This window comes from Terrapene carolina, unplaced genomic scaffold (assembly GCF_002925995.2).
Source record: "Terrapene carolina triunguis isolate 2854851 unplaced genomic scaffold, T_m_triunguis-2.0 Scaffold130, whole genome shotgun sequence".
Lineage (NCBI taxonomy): Eukaryota > Metazoa > Chordata > Testudines > Emydidae > Terrapene > Terrapene triunguis.
The window spans coordinates 27,026,634-27,046,666 of record NW_020664481.1 but is presented as its reverse complement, the minus strand read 5'-3'; the positions used below and the strand labels follow the sequence as shown (position 1 = coordinate 27,046,666).

Genomic DNA, 20,033 nt, shown 5'->3' with positions numbered 1-20,033 from the left:
GGTGTTACAAATACCCTCTCGCTTTTCATTTGCATGTTATGGTGGGGGGTATGTTCAAACGTGTTACTCTCTGCTTACCATTCTCTTGAGCTTCTTTAGACCTCTGGAGAGAAGTGGATCATAGACTCCTGTTTCGGAGTATAGATACTGAGTCAGAGCAAAGCACATGCTTCTTCACTTCACATTTTATATATAATATTTTTTAAGATCAGCCTTGTCTTTTGCTCTGTTGCATCTCCAGGCCTACTGCAAAATCAGCTGCTCCTCTTCCTTTCTTCTAAACCTGTATGTTCATATTTGGAAGAGAAAAATCTATCCCATTCTTCAAAAAGAAGGAACTGGTGCTGCAGCAAGTCACTGCACACTTAAGGCTAAGATTTTCAGTGGAGATTTCAATGGGATTTGGGTACCAAACAGCCTTAGATCATTCTGAAAAATCAGTCTAATGGTTCTCTGGTTTTGCTCTGATGGATATCAAAAAAATTACATTTGCAGTAGAATTTTTCCTTTAACTTCCCACCTTCCTCCAAGGTGCACCCAGCATGGAGTGCCTTAAGAGCATGGCATAGCATCCTCTAATTTCGCCTCCCCATTGCCGTCCCTCTGCAATCAAGCGGATTCCACTGGCTCAGGAAGGAGGAATCTCATTGTCATATTGGATCTGAGGTCTCCCATATGGTAACACATGACTCTGTCTTCTACAGTAACATTTTTTAAAAAAATCTCTATATACATATTTAGCTACCTCACGATTAACTCCCTTCATACCATGCTGACGAGGCTGCAATTACTAAGCACTTTACAATTCTAGTCTATAAAAACAGTTATGTGGGTGTTCTGTGATTTTTCCCATGAAATTTTTGTAAAGGGTGTGTAAGGAATGCCTGACTGAACAAGGAAAATACTCAGATGATGTGTTTGCCTTTCAGCACATGAGCAGGGTTTAATTCAGCATGCAGTCACATCAAAAAATCAAATACTGTTGTGGAGAAACACCCTTTTTAACCTACAGTTGTATATGAGTCTATAATAAATCAGAACTTGCACAGCAGTGTATTCAAAAGTCATGAAAGATTGTCATCAAAGTATAATTAGCAATGCATAGTCTTGGAGCTTGCTTTTCCATACTTCTATTTTTTATATAATTTCAACATTTAAAAAAAACAGAATTGCATATGCTCTTCAAACTGTGAATGTTTTTTCCTTTATAAGAATGCGGTGTGAATCTCAGGAAACTTGCTAGTAGCCAGAAGCTAAGATTTCACCACAGATCTAACTAACCTGGAGGGTCATATTATCACACAGATTAACCATTCTCAAGCAATTTCTCAAATTCATTAGGCAGCTAAGATGTTCTATTAACATTAGTCATGTGTACTTTCTCCTTCTACCTATTTGTTCTTAAACATATTTATTAGGAGGAAAAACCACTCAATCAGCTTCCCACCTGTCCTTATAGCATCTTGTTTGTACAATTTTGCCTAATTATTTTTTCTAAAATGGAAGCAATTAAATGCAGAACAACAAGGTCTACTATGTATTGCTGCTTCACAACCTCGTGTCTAGGTGAATGGTACCAAGAAGCACTTCCTTGCATGTGTGACACCTAGGAAGTTTAAATATTATACAATAAAATAAGAGATAATAGGTATTTATTCAATAAATGTTTTCATACGCTATTTCCTAAAAGTTAACAAAGCTAATGCATGCCATATGGAGTCACTTGGCATTGATTCAGTAAATAAAGGTTTGAGCCTGCATGAACTCTGTGGGTGAAGTTGATCAGTACATAGCCCTCTACCACACTTAGGACCTGTGGAGCAACCATGTACCCTAGAGAGGGTGGGCTGTCTGGGTGGCCATTGTAGGGGCAGGCCAGAAGCAGGCGCTGAGAGTGAGCAGGCTGTGCATTTATATCAGTGATTCTCAAACTGGGGCCACCGCTTGTGTAGGGAAAGCCCCTGGTGGGCCGGGCCGGTTTGTTTACCTGCCCCATCCGCAGGTCCGGCCGATCGCGGCTCCCAGTGGCCACGGTTCGCTGCTCCGGGCCAATGGGAGCTGCTGGAAGCGGCGGCCAGTACGTCCCTCGGCCTGTGCCGTTTCCAGCAGCTCCCATTGGCCTGCAGCGGTGAACCACAGCCAGTGGGAGCCGCGATCGGCCGGACCTGCGGACTGGGCAGGTAAACCGGCCTGGCCCGCCAGGGGCTTTCCCTACACAAGCAGCGGCCTCAGTTTGAGAACCACTGATTTATATGGATCAACTGACCCCCATAACCTATGCCAGTGACCGAGAGGCGCTGCAGTTGCTCTTCCAGGCCATAAACTGAAATAGCAACTGCAAAGAGGCTGCTTTCACTCACAGGCCAAATGGCGAGGGAGTAGATTTCATATACATTAGAGCACCTAAAGCCCTCCCATCCTGGCTAATAAGCCAGAAGGAGGATCACCATGACAAGGCTTTGGAGGAAAAAAATGGGTAAATTCTTGTCCCATACAAACTGAAATTGAAAACTACTCTAGAACAGTTTCATTTCTTTTCCAATCATTTAGAGCGTAAATATTTTCTCTTCACAGAAATCGTCTGCAAAACGGTAGTCCTACTCTTACACCAACTCACTTAATAAGTTTAATTAAATGGAAGCTTATGATAATTAAACCAAAAGCCTAAGGGCCTGCTCTGTGAGGACTTACTCCTTGCATAAGGCCAATTTCCATGTAATTTAGACAATACAATAGTGGAACTGTACTCTCCCATCTAATTTATGTGAAATGCGTATTCTCCAACCCAGATTTCTATAACACTGAAAACATACTTACTCACTTAGCAGGAGTGAGAGGAAACTAATGCACAAGTACACCGGAAGAGGAAACGGGAGGGATTTAAAAAAAAATTATTTTTTTCATTGTATTTTTTTTGAGTGCTCAAATTAAAGCTAAGCTTTGCTTAAGGATCAAATATAGTGAAACAATTTCTCTTAACATATTAGCCACTTGTAGGTTCTTCTTCCATATCCGATTTACTTCTTCCAGGTATATCCTTGAACTAAGGGTTGTGAGCAATATGATGGAATGCCTCAGTAGCTCTTTCACAGTGTCCCAAAAGAGTAATACCAGACATGATTCTGTCCTGCACTTGGACTTTTCAAACAAAGCTCCACAACTGTAGAGAACTACATTACTCTAGTTTTACACCAGTCTACCTTAATTGAAGTCAGTGGCGTTTCACTAGCTTAAAACTAATGTAATGCAGTGGGAAATTCCCTATTGTACGCGTGGAGGAATAGTAGTCTGACTGCTCCTTCTTTTCCTGCACAGGTTCTGGTGATGCGGGTACCCCCTTAGGGGAGTAATGGAGATGCTCTTTGCCCTCTTTCTCGCTACTCAGGTAGGCAGCAGGCCCTTAATAGTTAGTGACCTTGCTGCACAGGCAGTTCCATCCTTGGAAGTCTGAAGTGGATTTTGCTCCTTTTAACACACATAAAGACTTAGAATGTATCAATTTTTCTTCTAAGAGCGTGAGCAAAGTATAGACCGCAGTGGGTATGGTGGTTTTGTAGCAGATGATAAAATTAGAAGCGTCAGCATGAACAGGCTGCACTAGGAACCAAACAATTCTTGTGTACTGCTGCTTTGTTACTTACTAAAATGGTTACTTGTACATTTTTTTTATATGGTCAGATAATTAATACATCAATTTGAAGTCCACTCATAGAGCTAATAGGCAACATCATCTTAGGTAGCATATATCTCTTGCTAATACCTATCTTCCTGCAGCCGTAGGGAGCCACTGACTATCTTAATACTGCTGCTTCACTTCTACTGCAGACTGAATACACAACAAGCAGCTAAAACTCAACCCAGACAATATGGAAATATTCATTGTGGGACAAGCCATCTGGAAGAGCTCATCGCTTGATGGCTGCCCTACGTGTTGGTGGGATTTAACCCAAGCAAACTGAGGTTTGCATCCCGAGGGTCATTTCTGACAGCAATCTGAACTTGGAAAGCTTTTATTTCTTTATTTATGAAAGCAATCGTCAAAAGTGGCTTTTTAAAAAAAAAAATTCTAAAGTATTCAAAATTTGTGACCTTTAATTCCAGGCACAGACCTTGTCATGGCGATCTATGTCTTTGCGGCCTCAAGGCCAGATTACCGTAATGTGCACCATTGAAAACCACCTGTAGGCTGGAGATAATGCAGAACACAGAAGCAGGACTGCTCAAGGGGCTTCATCTGTGAGAGTTGGCAAACCCCTATGCTCTGTAAACTACATTAGCAAGTATGATTCAAGGTCTTTTACTATTACTGTTTAAAGCCTAAAACAATATGGAGCCAGAATCCCTGAAGAAGCAGTTACTGACCTGTTCTCTACTGTGGCAATTGTGAACAGTGGGGGTTGAAAATTATAATCATTTCTAAATATAATATGATCTGATCTAATGACAACAAGTGCAGAGTGTTCTCCATCTTGGGGCAGCAGCTCTGGCCTGATCCATCACGCACTAATCAGGAGAGTAGGTCTGTGACATTCGTTGATCTCAGGATCTTTGTGCACCCTGTTTGGTTTATGTTGTTTAGTGTCAGGTTGTTTGAAAACATAAAATCATAGCAGACAGAAAAGAGCCCCATCAAATCATCTACACAATTTCCCTGCCAAGGCAGGATTGCTCAAACAAGATTATTCCCCAATACATGTTTAGTAGTGTTGTGTCCCAACCAGACAGAGGGGCGTCCACCATTTACCTTGGGAGCCAATTCCACACCCTACTAGCTTACGCATCAGCAGGTTTCTTGATATTTTGAGCACATTTTCCTTTCTTTTAAGTATGACCAGATCTCTATTGCAATTAAAGAGACTCCTGAACTAAAACACCAGATCTGACCTCATCCATACTTCATGAGTTTTATATCCACACCTACATCTAGACCTGCATCCAATAAATGGCCCTATCTTTAGAACAAGTTTAACTAAAACACCTCATCAAACACATCTTCACTTTATAATAGGACCCAAATACCCTTAAACTTCAGGGTGTTAAAATATGGATCCAGACTTAGCAGGTGGGTCTAGCTCTCATCATATTCTCTGGCTTGATGCTTCTTTTGTTTATTTTGCGCCTGCTCTTGGAATTATTTGGACAAGCTGATTATTTATGATAATTGGGTGCCTGGTTTTTCAGCCCTTAAATATGTGACTAGTCCCACTAAAATCAATTAGACTATTCAGGGGCGGATGGACTGCAGGAGTGGGCCCTTAGCATTTTTGCTAAAGCTCAGAGAAGACTTTGGGCATGAGGGACAGATGGGACGAGGAAAAATGCCAAAGATAGTGGCTCTTCCCCAGTCCACCCCTTCTAAAACTCCACTGAGCCCAGTTCACATGAAGCTCTTTTTCAGGGGCCTTTGTGTCAGAGGCTCAATGCCACAGAGGCAGCATTCCTCCTTTTTGCACCCACCATAAGAAATCTGCCATAGCAACCACTCCACAGAAGCAAATGGAATGACTGAGGCCAATATGATTATTATTATTTTATTGCAAAGCCACTCCCATAGGTAGGCAAAGCCTTTCTTGTATGCTGTCAAGTGGCTGTGTATTTAGGAGGAACGTTCTACTGCAAATTTTTCAAACAGTGCACCCACAGGGACAAAATCTGTTATCTGTACCACAGGTTTAAATTTGGCTGTGGTGCTATATAAAAAAAAATGTCATGAGGAAAAAAGATGTTCACCCACAAATTACAAAACCAAACAATCACACTTTGTGTTCACACATATTTCTAGCTGATATAAAGTCTGTATGTCAGGCCACAGTCAGACCTGGTGTAAGCAGGTGTAATTTCCACGGAAGTCAATGGAATCATACCCACTTACACCAAATCTGAATTTGGCCCATAGCATTTGTTAAATGTCCCAGAAAAATGATAATTTATCTTGCAAGAGCAGAGTAAGCCAAAAGACATAAAGAAACAAACAGAATACAAGCTGAACACAGAGCTATAAAACTGAGCTTCTGGGGTAAGAACAATCCTTCTCGTGTACTTTCCAAAGCCAGCTCTTACCATCTGGTTTCAGACACATTTCCTTAACGGTAGTGTATCAAGTGAAGGAAAAAATATGTCTTATTAGTTCACATGCGGCACTGAGATTCTGAACTACAATGATAAATAATGTACAAAGCTGAGAAAGTATAATTCTGTTTATTCTGGGCCTCTTGTTACCAAGATGTGAGGTAAAAGGAGAAAAACACTTATCCTGCTAAATTTGTGGCGCTGACAACTATACTGGCATGGCAGGAACTAAGACAGCTGAGACAATCAGTTAGCCAAACATGCTACATGCCTGCCAGTCATCTGCAGTCTTAGTTCACTAAGGCTCTTTTCATAGGAGAGATTCCATGTACCGACACATTGCAGACACAAAGCCATTTCTAGGATGTCATTCCCTTGCTGTTATTTTACACGTCCTTCTCAAAATCTTCAAAGTCTATTTTTAACATATTTTTATTAAAACTTTTTATCACTTATTCAAAAGAATGTTTGAATCACCACTTGCAACCCCACTGTCTAATGATTGCCGACTTGCTGAAAAAAAAGGAGGCAAGGGAAGCTTTGCTTTGTCGGGAGGAGAAGGGGAAAGAAAATAAAGAGAAATCGGCCTAGCTTCAAAGGGCACATTTCCATAATTGCCCTGTAACTTTGGCAAAATAAATCTGAAGGGCTGAGAAAAGCGCAATCTCTCAGATGAGTGCACTACAAAAGCCCTAGAGATTCCCCAGTCCCACTTGTTACTATTCTAATTCAGTGAGAGAATTCAGTTCCCTAACCTCAGTAACAAAAGCCATGAAATCACTGTCCTCCCATTCCGCCGGCCTATTCCTAAAGAATAAGACCTTATCCAGCCTTTGTCTCCAGCCTGCCCACTAACATTCAGTTAAAAAAAAATTAGAATAGCATTAAGAAGCAGAAGAGCTGCTAGAGGTGAAAAGAGAGAGAGCAAGAGAGAGAGAGAGCGATTCCCCCAACCTTGGTTTCGTCTTTCAAAAGATTTGCTGAAATCTGTTCTCACATAATAAATGACAAACCTATCCTTTTTGCTTCCTTTAACATAACATTAGCCACTTTTTTTTTTTTTTTAAGAATCACCGAACTAAACTTGAGTTGCTTGCCTACTAAACTGCTGGGACAAAACAATCATAGCACAATTCTTTTGTTTGTTTTGCTAAAATCTAACTTCTTCAGTAAACGCTGTCCAAATGGTTTCATTTTTGTTCTAGGCATGAGGCCATCATTCCAAGTAAATAATAGTAATAATAACTTAAATAAGCTTTGAGCAGAGACTGTTTAAATGTGCCTTTTTATGAGGGTGTCCGTGTTTGCTGGTACTTCAAGCCAAACCCTATAATGCTGGAATGAAAAAAAATTACTACGGCATGTGAATAGTAGGCCTTTTACAGCAAAGGCCCAATCACCCATCATTTGGCTTCTTTCTGACTTTATTTTCTCAATAAGACAAGCTTTTGTGGTGATGTTCAGTATGGACAAGCAGGATAGCCTTATAAAGGGATTTAGAAGTGTACACAAAGGGCTGCGGCAGCATCAAAGCCAGCCCAGCAGCACAATAGAGATGACATTTTTACATCCCAGGGCTTGGGCGGGCATTGCCTGAATACTCTGTCCATAGAGGTGTCAGTAAACAATGAGTAAACTGGGAAAGGGGTGAAAACACAAGTCAAAATCTTTTTATTGGAGTCCCCTACACATTCATTGGGCAGTTTTAGCTCTGTATTTGAAAGCTCTTCCATTTACTTACTCTCCAGACTCTCCTATTTAACTAACTGACTGATGATGGCTCCATTTTGATATCCGAAAGAAAAGAATGGGACATTCTTACTAGATTAAATATATTAATCCACAAGGTTTAGCTGCATTTTGTTTGCAATGAACAAAATATTATCCCCCTCATCTTTTTCTTAGTGGGATAATGTCAGGTTTAAAAAAATCATATGTTAAAAAAACCAGCATCCATACCCATGCCACAGATTATACCTTAGATGCTGATAAGTGAAAGCATTTTGAAATTTAATTTAGTTTTCTCCACTTATGCAGGTTACTGTTTTTGGATTGTGAAAACAGACTAGTCTGTTTCACTTTTGATTCTAGCCAGTTTCACTGCCAGTTTCTCATGTATTAGCATAAGGCTGAATGTTGTGGGTGCAGAACCTGCAGGGAAAAGTTTAAAACCAAAGGGTCACATCTTTGTTACTTTGTTCAAGAAAGCAGTCCTGTTGACTTCAGTGGGTATAACATGATAGCTGGCTTTGACTGAAAACTTCTTTCCACTGAATTTTCGTTTTTCAATTTCATGAAACTATTTCTATTAATATTAGTTTATTCATTTAATTTGTTAAACAAAACCTAAGTGTTGAGCTTAAATTTCCTGACAGTCTTGTTCAATAATTAGAGCTCTGCGCAGATACTAAATTTGTATCTGCATCCAATCCGCAATTTGCAAACATGGGCTGCAGATATAAAGCAGATATCCACAGATTTGCAGGGCTCTAGCTATAAAATTTGGCTCTGCGATCCACAGACATGGCTATCCGCAGATTTGCAGGGCTGTATTAATAAATAATACCTTGTATATGTCTTCCATATGAGCACACACACACTAACCCTGCTGTCCTACAACATTTCTTAAATGCTTGTTCTTATTAAATTATTGGGAAGGGGCTAATCACTTGTTAATGTAAGCAAATCAGTACGAAGGATCTTACTGTTTATATCTAATTTCATTTAAAATCTATATTTTATACATCTCAAATTAACTGTTTCCTATGGCGCTTGCAGTAGTATGTAGGATTATTTATGCGGATATGGATCGTGTCAATTATTGTGTATTTCTGGTGTGTTACACTAATAATTATTGATGAATTCAATTCAGTGGTGGCGCTCACATATTTTCTACAGAGATGACCATATTCCTTTTTCACTGTTTTGCTTGAAAATAAATGTAGTGATAAGATGTTAATATATTAGAACCTTAGTTTCACGCATAGCTAGTAAGTAATTTTATTCTAGACGGGCTAGCTGGCCTACTGACATGCATTTCCACAACTGCTAAAAATAATGAGGAATCCAAATGACACACCGTTATGGCTAGGAGTGCCATCACATCCCTTGACCTAATTGATCATGCCTATACACCTTAGCGTGCTTTGCATAACCAACTTAGACAGCGGGAACATTTTCAGCCAGATTGATTGACATATTTTATTTCGAACTTAAGCTTAATCATGACCAAGAATGATTCATTTATACCTCTCAAACTTTAGGAATTGACACAGAAGACAACTAAGCTGCAGGCTCCAGCGTAAGCAATGGAACAATCATAAGTAGGTTAATAAACTATATTAATATATAGGTTTTTTTCCTCATAACTGCTGAGGCTGATGTAATAAAATGGATTAATTAAGTGGTGGCAGAGTTACTCTATTTTATACAATCTATGTCAAACTAAATTTTTGCATAGAGGGTTTTGTCCTAAATCACTCCTCTACTGAACATCTGTGTGAATAATTGTATCTAGAATCTTGCAAATGTACTGTCTCATACCTTTGATTTCTATAAAGCAGGTGGCCAATTTTTTATAAAGCAGGTGGTTCACAGCAATAGCCAAACTGATTCTCAGGCTTAGAATCTTGGATATTTAAGGCATAAAACATCTTCAAATGAATATCAGAGCTTTCCATCTGACTTGCCTAAAACAACGAGAACAAAGCTCCTAATAGAATAGACTGTAATAAAAGTGCTATTTCCAATGTGTTTGTCTGTGACTGCTCTCTGCTGAGAATGTCCTGTAGCACTTTTTAACCGTATTCTCTAGTGTGTCAGCAAAGAGACTCCATCAGAGTATTTAACATTGCTGGGAGCAAAGGAATAAAGTGGAGTCACTGTTGATTATTGCTCATTAGCCACAAGGACACCCACTTAACATGTGAATAAATGAATGACACCATGTCCTAATGGAAATGGCCTCAATGTACCTTTAAGCAAAATGTTGTTTAATATCTTCCATTTGCTGAATAGTAAAGAGGCCTGTTGGACATTCATAGTTAGCAAGCAGCCATTGTCGCTTTGTTCCCATTTCAGCATTTAATGAAAGATTTTGACTTAATTATATGTCACACTTTTAAACACCAGCTTCCTAAAAACCCAAACGGCAACATAGCCTCTTCCCAATCTGCAGATTCAGACTATTTTGCTTAAAGGGTTAACATCCAAACGAATATTTAAAAGGTGCATGTTCCTCTTTATTCTGTTTTATAGTCAAAACTATGTAAAATAAGAACCTGTGATATCTTTATTGGTTTTCTTAGATAAAATGCAATCTGGGTATAAGCCTTAATTTTCTTATATCCATTTGTTAACAGGGAAGATAACACTTTCAAAAGTACTTGATTAGGGCTCACTTTGATTTGTATCTTGTTAGTGCTTCCAGGGCAGATTGTATTATTGTTTTGTTTCACTCATATTTCTCATCAGTCATAAAAAAAGAGTATTTTAAATGTGTAAATATTAGACATGAAGGTAAACTGCATAGTCTGAATTGCATTTTGAAAATTGCCATGCCTGAGCATATGTTGGAAAACATAAATCATCACAGATCAGAGATATATTAATATCCTGAAACCCTATAGAAACAGTCAAAATGAGACTGTTAGCCTGCAAATCACTGAAGCAATAACTTATTTAATTCAAGACTTATTTTTCTTTTTTAAAGTTTGCCCAATTTATCCAAATAAAACAGCTGCAGATTAAATATTAAGGATGGTAATCATATTATCGTATTAGAGACTGTGACATTAAGATTGTGATTTACATGATCAAGTACTGTGACAGAATGCATTCTTTCTACTGGGATAAAATGGGGTTGAACTATCCAAGAAGTATAAAAAGCAAGGGTATAAGCTAACATGAAAGGTTTCTTTTTTATTTGTATGGTATATTCTGATTCTAGATAGCAGAAAAGGTGTTTTGTTTTGTTTTTAAAATAATATTTTCCTTCCCACTTTCTGTTTGTCAGCAAAATGGTTAAGTAGGCTGCGAGGAAGCAGTGTGCTGAAGACAACTCACTGATATTTATTAGTTCAGAGGAGCTTTCCCCTCTCTTATCAAAAGTCTGTGATAGGCCCTTTGGCTGCAATGAATGGCAAGCATTACATGGCTTGCTTAACTCTGAGAGCTGTTTTCTAACAGGCCCAGCTAGAAGTTGGTTTGACAACTTGGAAGTATTCTCCTGCCATCTCCTTCCTGTGTCACTTCCTCCATCCTTGCCTCATGGAGAAAGGGAGTGAGCAGGAGATGATTACATCAATCAGTGTCAGACCTGGGCACTGTGATTTATGAATATGCATAATGAGTTCTCACCTTTGAGAAGGACTAGCTAGGAAGATAATTGATTAGACAGAAGAGAGCAGCCTAGAAAAGAGACTGAGTGAGAGAGAGAGAGAGAGTGGGAGGGAGGGAAAGACAGGGAGGCCTTGCTAAGAGGCCTCAAGCAGTTCCAGTAAACTGTGACAGTGAGAGAAGGAGCTTTCCAAACATGTAAACAGGATTTTGAATGTCTCCCTGAAACGTGCACTGCAAAATCTTTGCTCACAAAATTAATGGGAGTCTCCTCCACCTTAGGGAGGATTGGCTAGACCTATGGACTCCTCCAGGCTGCCCACACCACCCATTCAATAGAACTCTCACTCTGAGGAGGACAACTTCTCCAGCAACTCCAGAGGAGGAAGGGGTGGGAGGAAACTGCCTCTGGCTCGCTCCCTCACACCCCGAAATCTTATGTGTGATTAACCTTTTCCCAGAAGGAAGAGAAGCTGGGAAATAAAGTACAACAACTTGGGTTCCATTTACATGAGATACAACCTCCTGCTATACACCCAAGGAGTTTGCTCATCTGTAGTAACTACACGCTAGGCTGCTGGAGTTGCACAGACACCTAGGGCTGCAGGGAGCAAACCTATTTATTTCCTGAGTAATTGGTGCTGGGAGAGCACATTTTTAAAAAGAAAGAAGTTAAAACGGACAGATTACAAACTGCTAAACTTTCTGGGCCCCCTCTGCCTGCCTCTGTGTGTGCTTGAGCCTGCTCCATTGCAGTGATTATTAACACAAGCTCAGGGATTTGTGCACACACACACAGACACATATACAATGCAAGATATATTCACTCCACTGTGCAGCAACAATAACACACGCCTGGCAGTTGGAATACCAATCATGTAATTTGGGGGGGGAGGGACAAAAAACTTGCTGCTTACAAACGTCTAGGATTTAAAATGTAGTTTAGCAGCCTACTGCAACCAAATCCTATAAATAATACATTCCTATCACTATGACCTCAAAATGTCAATACTGCACACCCCTGCACATTTGCATATCTTGCACTGTCTAAACTTGAAGCATGTCAGCTATGTGCTTCTGTTTGTACTTTAACTTTCATTTTAACTCTTACCTCTTAGCACCTAGCACCCTTCTTCCCATAGGGCCTGTCCCTGAAATAAGAAAGGCCCCAGCCATTTAATCACCACCTCCAAAATTCTGCCACTTCCAGTATGAGGAAAAAAAATTACAGAGGGAACATAAGCAAGAGGCTCTGAACACAAGCTGGCATGAACTGTCCTGCTGCTTATACAGCCCAAGTTGTTAATCTCAATAGTTTGTTAGCTCCAATATGATGTGTCATTTTCAACATCGCCCTGCTCGACCTCATTACAGACTTTACTTTAGCTTTTAACATTCAATAATTGCTCACATGTAATTTTGGAAGCTAACAGGGGGACGGAAAGGGGGGAAAAAAGGGCCTGGGCTGGTTTTAATTTGATTGTAGTGATTTCACTAAGTCTAAAGCAAAGGGGTCAGCCTCTAGAATGTGTCTGCTTTAATTTTCTTAATGAGCACAGACAAATGCAGGAGGAAGTCCTCCCCCTCTGAAGCCCTGGCTCCTTTCAGGTTGCAGACACGATTTTCCCAGCACTCTCAAGTTGGCAGGTAGAATTGAAGTGACGCTAAGCGTTTTGACCTCTTACAGATCTGACCAATTTTCAGCACTTTGCCAAGGAAATGAAGCTAAAAGTTGTCGACGCTGCAGCTAGCCATCATCTTAAAATGTAATTTGCAAAGTTGTAGCTATTTTAATTAAAACCAAATTGGGGAGGATCTCAGTAGCTCCCTGCCTTTTGAGGGTGTGTTTTAGATTAGGCATAACAACCCCCCCGTTTTAGGTGGGTGAACCCCACCCTTTCACTGTGCAGGTTTTGCAACACTCTCCCCAATCAAAGTAACAGTTCATTAGAAAATTCTTTGCTCTAAATTCTCCTGACTAGGGCTGCAGCTCCCTTCTGCACTTGTATTCGAACTTGAATATTGCTTTTACTTTGAGAACTCAGGAGGTGATCCAAAGCCCACTGAAATTAATGAAAAAAGATGCCCCTTGACTTCAGTTAGCTGTGTTGGGTGACCAGACAACAAATGTGAAAAATCGGGACGGGGATGAGGGGCTAATAGGAGCCTATATAAGAAAAAGACCCGCAAATCAGGACTGTCCCTATAAAATCAGGACATCTGGTCACCCTAGCTGTGGCTCAGGTTCTAAAAGTTTTGCATATTGTATACAGAGAGCTATATTACCCATATGATATGAATTCATCCCATCAATAACTTATTCACATGGTGATCCTGTACGTTTTACCACTCCTGCAGCAGGGCAGCTTCACAACAAATTTTAACCATGCCAAATACTATTAATTATTGTCATTATTTTACTGCTGGCAGAAGACAAACCATCTTTATTTTAAATAATATCATGTAAAAGCGTAGCCGGGCCCCGTCTCCAATTCCTTAAATGACTAGGTAGCACTTAAAAAGCCACGTTCACTCAAAACAGAAACTCACCAAGAAACGCACAAAGAAAGATGTCAAACCAAATCGACAAAGACTCCTCCCCCCCTCCCCCTTCTGTTGTTGTTTTGCTGCCATTCATTGAACTTGCTGTATAGCTGGTTTCCTACATAAGCAGTTACCTCCCAGGGACAGAATGCAACGCTCGGCGCTAGTCTGACTTCTATGACTTTGAGGCTCTCGAAAGTTTTCTTTAAAATCAAACCTCCCTTACGCCATGATTCGACTGCCACTTGTATGGGGGGAGGGCAGCGATCGCTAACACCGAGTAATAAGGGGGGGGGTCATAGATCACAGTTGAGCTGCTCCCAGAGAGCCATTGCTCACCAAGTGAAAGGTCTCCAAACTCACGCCTCCCCACCCCCTTCTACTTTTCCCCAGGGGATTTTTAAATCACCCTCCCCAGTCTATAGCTGTAACTTACATGGCCATTGGGTTTGGAAGCCAAAGCAGCTGTGATTCTTAAACAAATAACCGCCAGACCGTTCAAAGAAAAACTGTGAACGCAAGACAAAAGAAGACAGGAAAAGAAACTATTTAAAAAAAAAAAGAAAAATGTTGCCAGTTGTTCTTGGGGTGGGAAGAGGGCGAGGTAATTGCATAGGTGTGATTTTTTTCAAGGGTGCCTGCAGGAGAGAAAGGGTGTTTTCCTCCTGTAGAGGGCGCTCCAGTTCCAGATTTCACCAATTCCCTGGGCTCATTCCCAGGAAGACACCCCTTCCCCCTATCACTTGCTGGGAAAGGCCTTTATAAATAGAAAAAGTAGCATAATAAATATAATAGATTCGTGTAAAATAGCGATCCAGCCTTCCCCAGCCCTCAGATCCCAGCACAACTTCCACTCCGGAGCTCACTCCCAGTTTGTCCAGCCTCTGAAACAGGCTTTGCTCTTGATTCCTTTAGCTTTCGCCTTGGCAATCGCCGCACCCCCACCCTCTCCACAGTCTGTACCCACGAAAATACACCCCGAAAAGCCTGGCCTTCCCTCGGAGCTCTGCCAGGAATGAGCCAGAGGCAAGCACAAAGGTCTTTTTTTTTTTTTTTTGGCGAATAACTGAACAGGGCTCCTGTTTCTGTAGGGGGTTTCCCCGCAGCTCTGGCGCCTAAATCTCGCCCACTATTAAAACGCTACCCCCGAAAGGACGTGGTGCTAGCCCCAGACATGGAACTTCAGCGTCTCCCCTACCAGAGACCCGAGAAAGAAATGCCTCTCCGCAACCCTGCCTTTCCTCGGCCGCGTTCCCATTGTTTCCCCTATCATTTCCCCCCCTCGCCCTTTATCCTGTATTTTACGACTCGATCCTCTACCCCCAAACTCCTTCCGCCTTCCAGAGAAGTTTTGAGCAGACGAGACATATAGAATCGGCAGAAACTGGCCTATTTTAAATTCTCCAAGCCACCTTTTCAGGCTTAAAAAATAGAGGGAGGGAAGTAACTCCATTGGTGGCGGAAGAGAATGTAGTCAAAGTGGCAACAGTTTATTTATTAGCCAAAATATATACTTTCTTGTACAATTTGGTTCACACATATGTACATTTTTACTGTATATACAAAAAAAATCGAGACACCTAATTCTCACTGGACTTCCAAAAAAACCTCACGAACTCAGCTAATCCAGATGATAGTACAGAAGCGGTTTCTTTTCTTTCTTTCTCCCTCTTTTTTTTTTATTTTAATATACGGACATGCTTACAAGTTGTAACTATACAGAGTTTTTTGTTGTTGTTTTTGTTTTTTTTTACACAATCATTACAATATTAATAATAATAAAAATTAACTATGATGATGACAACGCTGATAGAACCATAGCTGCATCAAGTTGGTTCTGGGGCCTGGAAAAAAAATGACACAGAAGAAATATTTAATAGGATTTCTATTCAGGCTTAGTTGGCACAGTTGATTTTTAACTTTAGATAGCATTTTGTTGTTTTTAATAAAAAATATTTAAATATAAATATTAAAAATGTCTATAAACTTTATACCCATTTTAATTAGCTGTGATATAGGATGGGCCCAATCCGTTTTTCCCCGGCCAAAGTGTCATTGACTTGAGTGGGAGTTATGCCTGAATGAGGCTTAAGTTTCTTGTATCCCACCATCCGTCCAGTATCTTTTGCTACTATTCACTGAATTCCCCCTTTGTTTTTATCCAGGCCTGATTTTTACCTGCACTATTTAAGGGATAAGGACTATGATAACTATTCCTTCTGCGTTGCCTATTTATTTTAACACAAACAAAAATAGTAAGCCCACAAATCAAGAAGTGCCTGATGCAATTTTGCATTGCACAAGGAATCGTTTGCAAAGTCTAGAATACTGAATTGCAAAGTCAACAATACTTATACATTAAAAATGATCATAACACCCCCACAAACCACTTCGGGAAAGAAAAAGCTGCTTCCTTATGACTGTAAAGGGAACTAAAGTAGCAGAGAAAATGATCTATTTACAACTCTCTCTATATATATATATATCCATAGGAGACTGAGGAAGTAATCTCTTACCGCCTCTGAACTGGCTGGAAAGCTGTCTTTATTAACTTTTTCTCTACTTCCAAGGCACTAGATCGATCTAAAAACAGAAGAAAAAAAATGTTCCTTTTTAAACTCCCTCTCTTTTTTCCACGTCCCCGAATTAAGCCGCTGGGGATAACAATGTTGCTTAGGGGGAAGGATTGGTTGACTGTAGAAGTGACTGTAAAGTACTGAAGCAAGTCTCAGCGCCAGTCTTCCCCATAAAAGAGTTCCAGCGATGACCATGTTAGCAGCAACAACAACAAAAATCTCCGTTGGTGGCAAGTAATTATTTGTACGAAATAAATAGCGTCGCCGTGTTACATTAAAAAGGAACTAGCACCGCCTATTTATTCTCTTCCACGTGAAACACAGTAAGTGACTATTGCGACTGACAACTATACAATTCAGACTTGCAGGTCACTGCATAGCATCACAATTAATGCTAAATTAAAAGTAGACGTTCAAAATATAAACAAACACAAGCAACAACATCGAGAACTAGCCCTGAAATATAACTGGCCCCGCTAGCCAAGCTAGAAGAATTTTACCATTAAAAACAAAGAAGTTATATATTAACCAATTATTGTTTATCTATTCAGTTCCCCCACCCGCCCCTTTCTTGGGCTGCTAGTAATTTGGAAGAGTTGGGATTTTAAGCACTGGGGTCGTTCCATTTTTTTAAAACTAGCCATTTCACTGCTTCTGGGTTGATGGGTCCCCCAGCCCTCTATGTAGCTGCTCCGAGATGAGTCAAAGGGATCAAAATCTGTAACCACTTCAGCCCAAAGGGGAAGCGCTGATTGTCTGTGTGTGTGTGGTGGGGGGGGAATCCAGCCAGCAAGGGACAGTGGCAGAAGGGGAGTTTCTCTGCCCGCAGGGCAGGGTGGGCCTCTTGCGCTCTGCCCCTCCACCTCTCCCCCACCCCCACCCCAGCCCCCAGGTCCAGGAGACCCCTTAGCCATCACCTGTTCCAGCGGAGTCCGTGCTCTGAGCCTGGTCGGCGGGTCTGGAGAAGGCAGCGATGGCTGCAGCACTGGAGGCTGCGCCGGGGGTGGCCCCGAGTCCCAGCAGGTGGGGAGTGTTCAGTAAGGTGAGCGGGTGCGGGTGGTGGTGGTGGGCCGAGAAAGCCCGGCTGGTCCAGTTGGGAAACTTGCCCAGCGGACAGGAGGAGACGAGTCTGTGGGGCGGAGGCGGAGCCAGCGGCAGGCTCTGGGGGGCCGCCGCTGGGGGGGAGCAGCCGCTGCCGCCCCCGGGGGACTTGCGAGGGTTGTCCGGGCTGGTGGCCGTCTCAGCCAGGGACCAGATCTTGGGCTTCTGCCCCGCGCTGGCTAAGCTGCCCTCCGTCGGGGGCGAGGCCGGGGCAGGCGGGGAGAGGCGGTGCTGCTGGTGGGGCAGCTTGAGGGGCTCCAGCCCCCCGGCGGGCGGGTGGGGGCGCTCCCCCTCCATGGCCTTGAGGAAGCGCTCCTCGGAGCCGGGCAAGTCCTCGAAGCCCTCGGAGCCTTCCGAGTCCGTCTTGGAGTCGGAGTGCAGCAGGTCGGGGTCCTCCTCCAGCTCGTCCTTGTGGCTCTCCATGTGCTCCGTGTCGATGTTCTCCAGGTCGATCTCCTCCTCGTCCTCCCGCTTGTCCTCTTCCCCTTCGTGGTCGCTCCCGTAGGAGTTGCCCTCCTCGTCCGTCCGGCTGCGGGGCGCCCAAGTCATTTTATTCTCCTTTTTGAGCCGCCGCCGGGCGTTGGCGAACCAGGTGGAGACCTGGGTGAGGGTCATTTTGGTGATGATGGCCAGCATGATCTTCTCGCCCTTGGTGGGGTAGGGGTTCTTGCGGTGCTCGTTCAGCCAGGCCTTCAGGGTGCTGGTGCTCTCCCGGGTGGCGTTCTTGGGCCGGGACGGGTCCCCGAACTGGTACTGCCCATAGGGGTAGAAAGCGGGGTGGTGGTGAGGGAAGGCCGGGTGCTGGACGCCGGGGCTGTCCTTCAGCTCGTACTGGGCACCCTAGAGCCAGCGGGGAGAAGGAGAGAGAAAGGTTTCAGGGGGGGAGAATAGGGCTCTGGGTGGATTTCCCCTCCCCGAGATGTCCCGGGCCACTGGGCAGGTGTGCGGGGAGCCCCCGCCAGGGCTTGGGGGCGCTTGATGATTTTTCAGACAGGAGTGAAAGGGGCCCGGTCTCTCCCTGGCTGTAAAGGCAGCGCGCAGAGCTGCCTAGGCGGCCCCGTTTGCGGGGTGCCGTCCCTGCCTTTGCAGCCCCACTTTGCAACTTTGCAACCGCTTTTATAAAAATGGGCGCGCAGGCAGGCGCGCACACACACACCGACACACACACACACACACTCTGTAACAACAACAACGCAGCCAGCCAGCGGCCAGTGCAGCGGACCCCGTAGCGTGACGTGCTGTTTATAAAACACTTCTAAAGCCTTTCGGAGACCCCTAAGAGCACAAGCAGAAACTGTCAATCAAAATCTCTCCTGGCAGAAATTCAACCAGGCCACTCTTTCGGTGCGTGGATCTTTCTTTTCCCGGCCGTTCACACCGCCGGCGGATTGTCACCCCTATCAAACCTGCTTGGGCGCAGCAAGAAACAACAAGCCCCCCACTTTTGTTTGTTTAAAGTTCTTAACCCTGCCCCCCTTTACCTGCCTTACTTTTAACCGGCCACCAAAAAATAAAAATAAAATCAAAATAGATCATTGTTCTTCTCCTTAATCATTAAAATCCTGCCAACGTGCAAACGTGTCCTTAAATCGGTATCGCTTGTCCCGGCTTCACACAAACAGAAAGCAATGTAAAAAAACCCCAAAAAAAACAACCACCAAAAAACCTTCCTTTCCCCCCCTCTCCCCCCCCCCCCCGTGCCCCCCCATCGAAAGCATTAGATCCAGGTGAAGACGGTCGCTTGGTTATAAAACAATCGGGGGCTTGCTAAGGCGACAGAAAGGCAGGCAAGTCGGATTTCCTTGGAAAGATTCGCTCCGGTTCTCCACTCCTGCTAGCGCCAATCGCTCCTCCGCAAAGGCCAAAGCCGAATCGTTCCGAAACACAAACAAGCCCCCTCAAGGCAGAGGGCGAGCCAGGGGCATGGGGGGGGGTGGAGGATGCGGGCGGAGGTTGGCCAGGGGGGTCTGTGCGGCTCTTACCAGCTGCGGGAAGATGGGGAGCTCGGCGGTGTAGGGCAGGAAAGCACCATATCCTTGAGCTGCCGCGGCGGCGGCGTAAGGCGCTCCGTACATGGAGGATAAAACATTGGAGAGAGTACCGGACGGGGTGAGCTCTGTCCCGCTTCGAGCGCTGCCGCTCCCCTGGCGCTCAGAGGGGTAAATCGGCCTGATATACTGGTAGCCCAGCTGGGGGAAAGACATGGTGGGCAGAGGGGGTAGGGGAGGGGGGGAAAGGAGGAGGAGGGGGGGAGAAAAAAAGGAGAGAAAGGAGAGAAAGTAGAAGGGCTGGTAGAAGAGGAGGGAGCTGGCTCGCTCGCCCTTGCTGGCTGTCTGCACTTTTCAGTGCCTCCCGCAAACTCTTGCAGACATGGGTGGGGAGGGGAGGGGGAGAGAGGGGTGTTGG

At 43.3% G+C, this 20,033-nt stretch overlaps 1 protein-coding gene across 2 annotated transcripts; it reads right to left on the bottom strand.

Moving 5' to 3' along the window:
* Positions 1-15,486: 15,486 nt before the first annotated feature.
* Positions 15,487-19,831, bottom strand: IRX3 (iroquois homeobox 3). Of its 2 annotated transcripts, XM_024201410.2 has the most exons (4): positions 19,610-19,831; positions 17,444-18,467; positions 16,467-16,533; positions 15,487-15,794 (listed from the first exon to the last, which is right to left on the bottom strand). In XM_024201410.2, the coding sequence occupies exons 1-4, from the start codon at positions 19,829-19,831 to the stop codon at positions 15,740-15,742; spliced, it is 1,368 nt and encodes a 455-aa protein (XP_024057178.1). In that variant the 3' UTR covers positions 15,487-15,739. The 2 variants fall into 2 exon arrangements, with proteins under 2 accessions (XP_024057178.1, XP_024057179.1); XM_024201411.2 differs by lacking the exon at positions 16,467-16,533.
* Between the last annotated feature and the right edge of the window lie 202 nt (positions 19,832-20,033).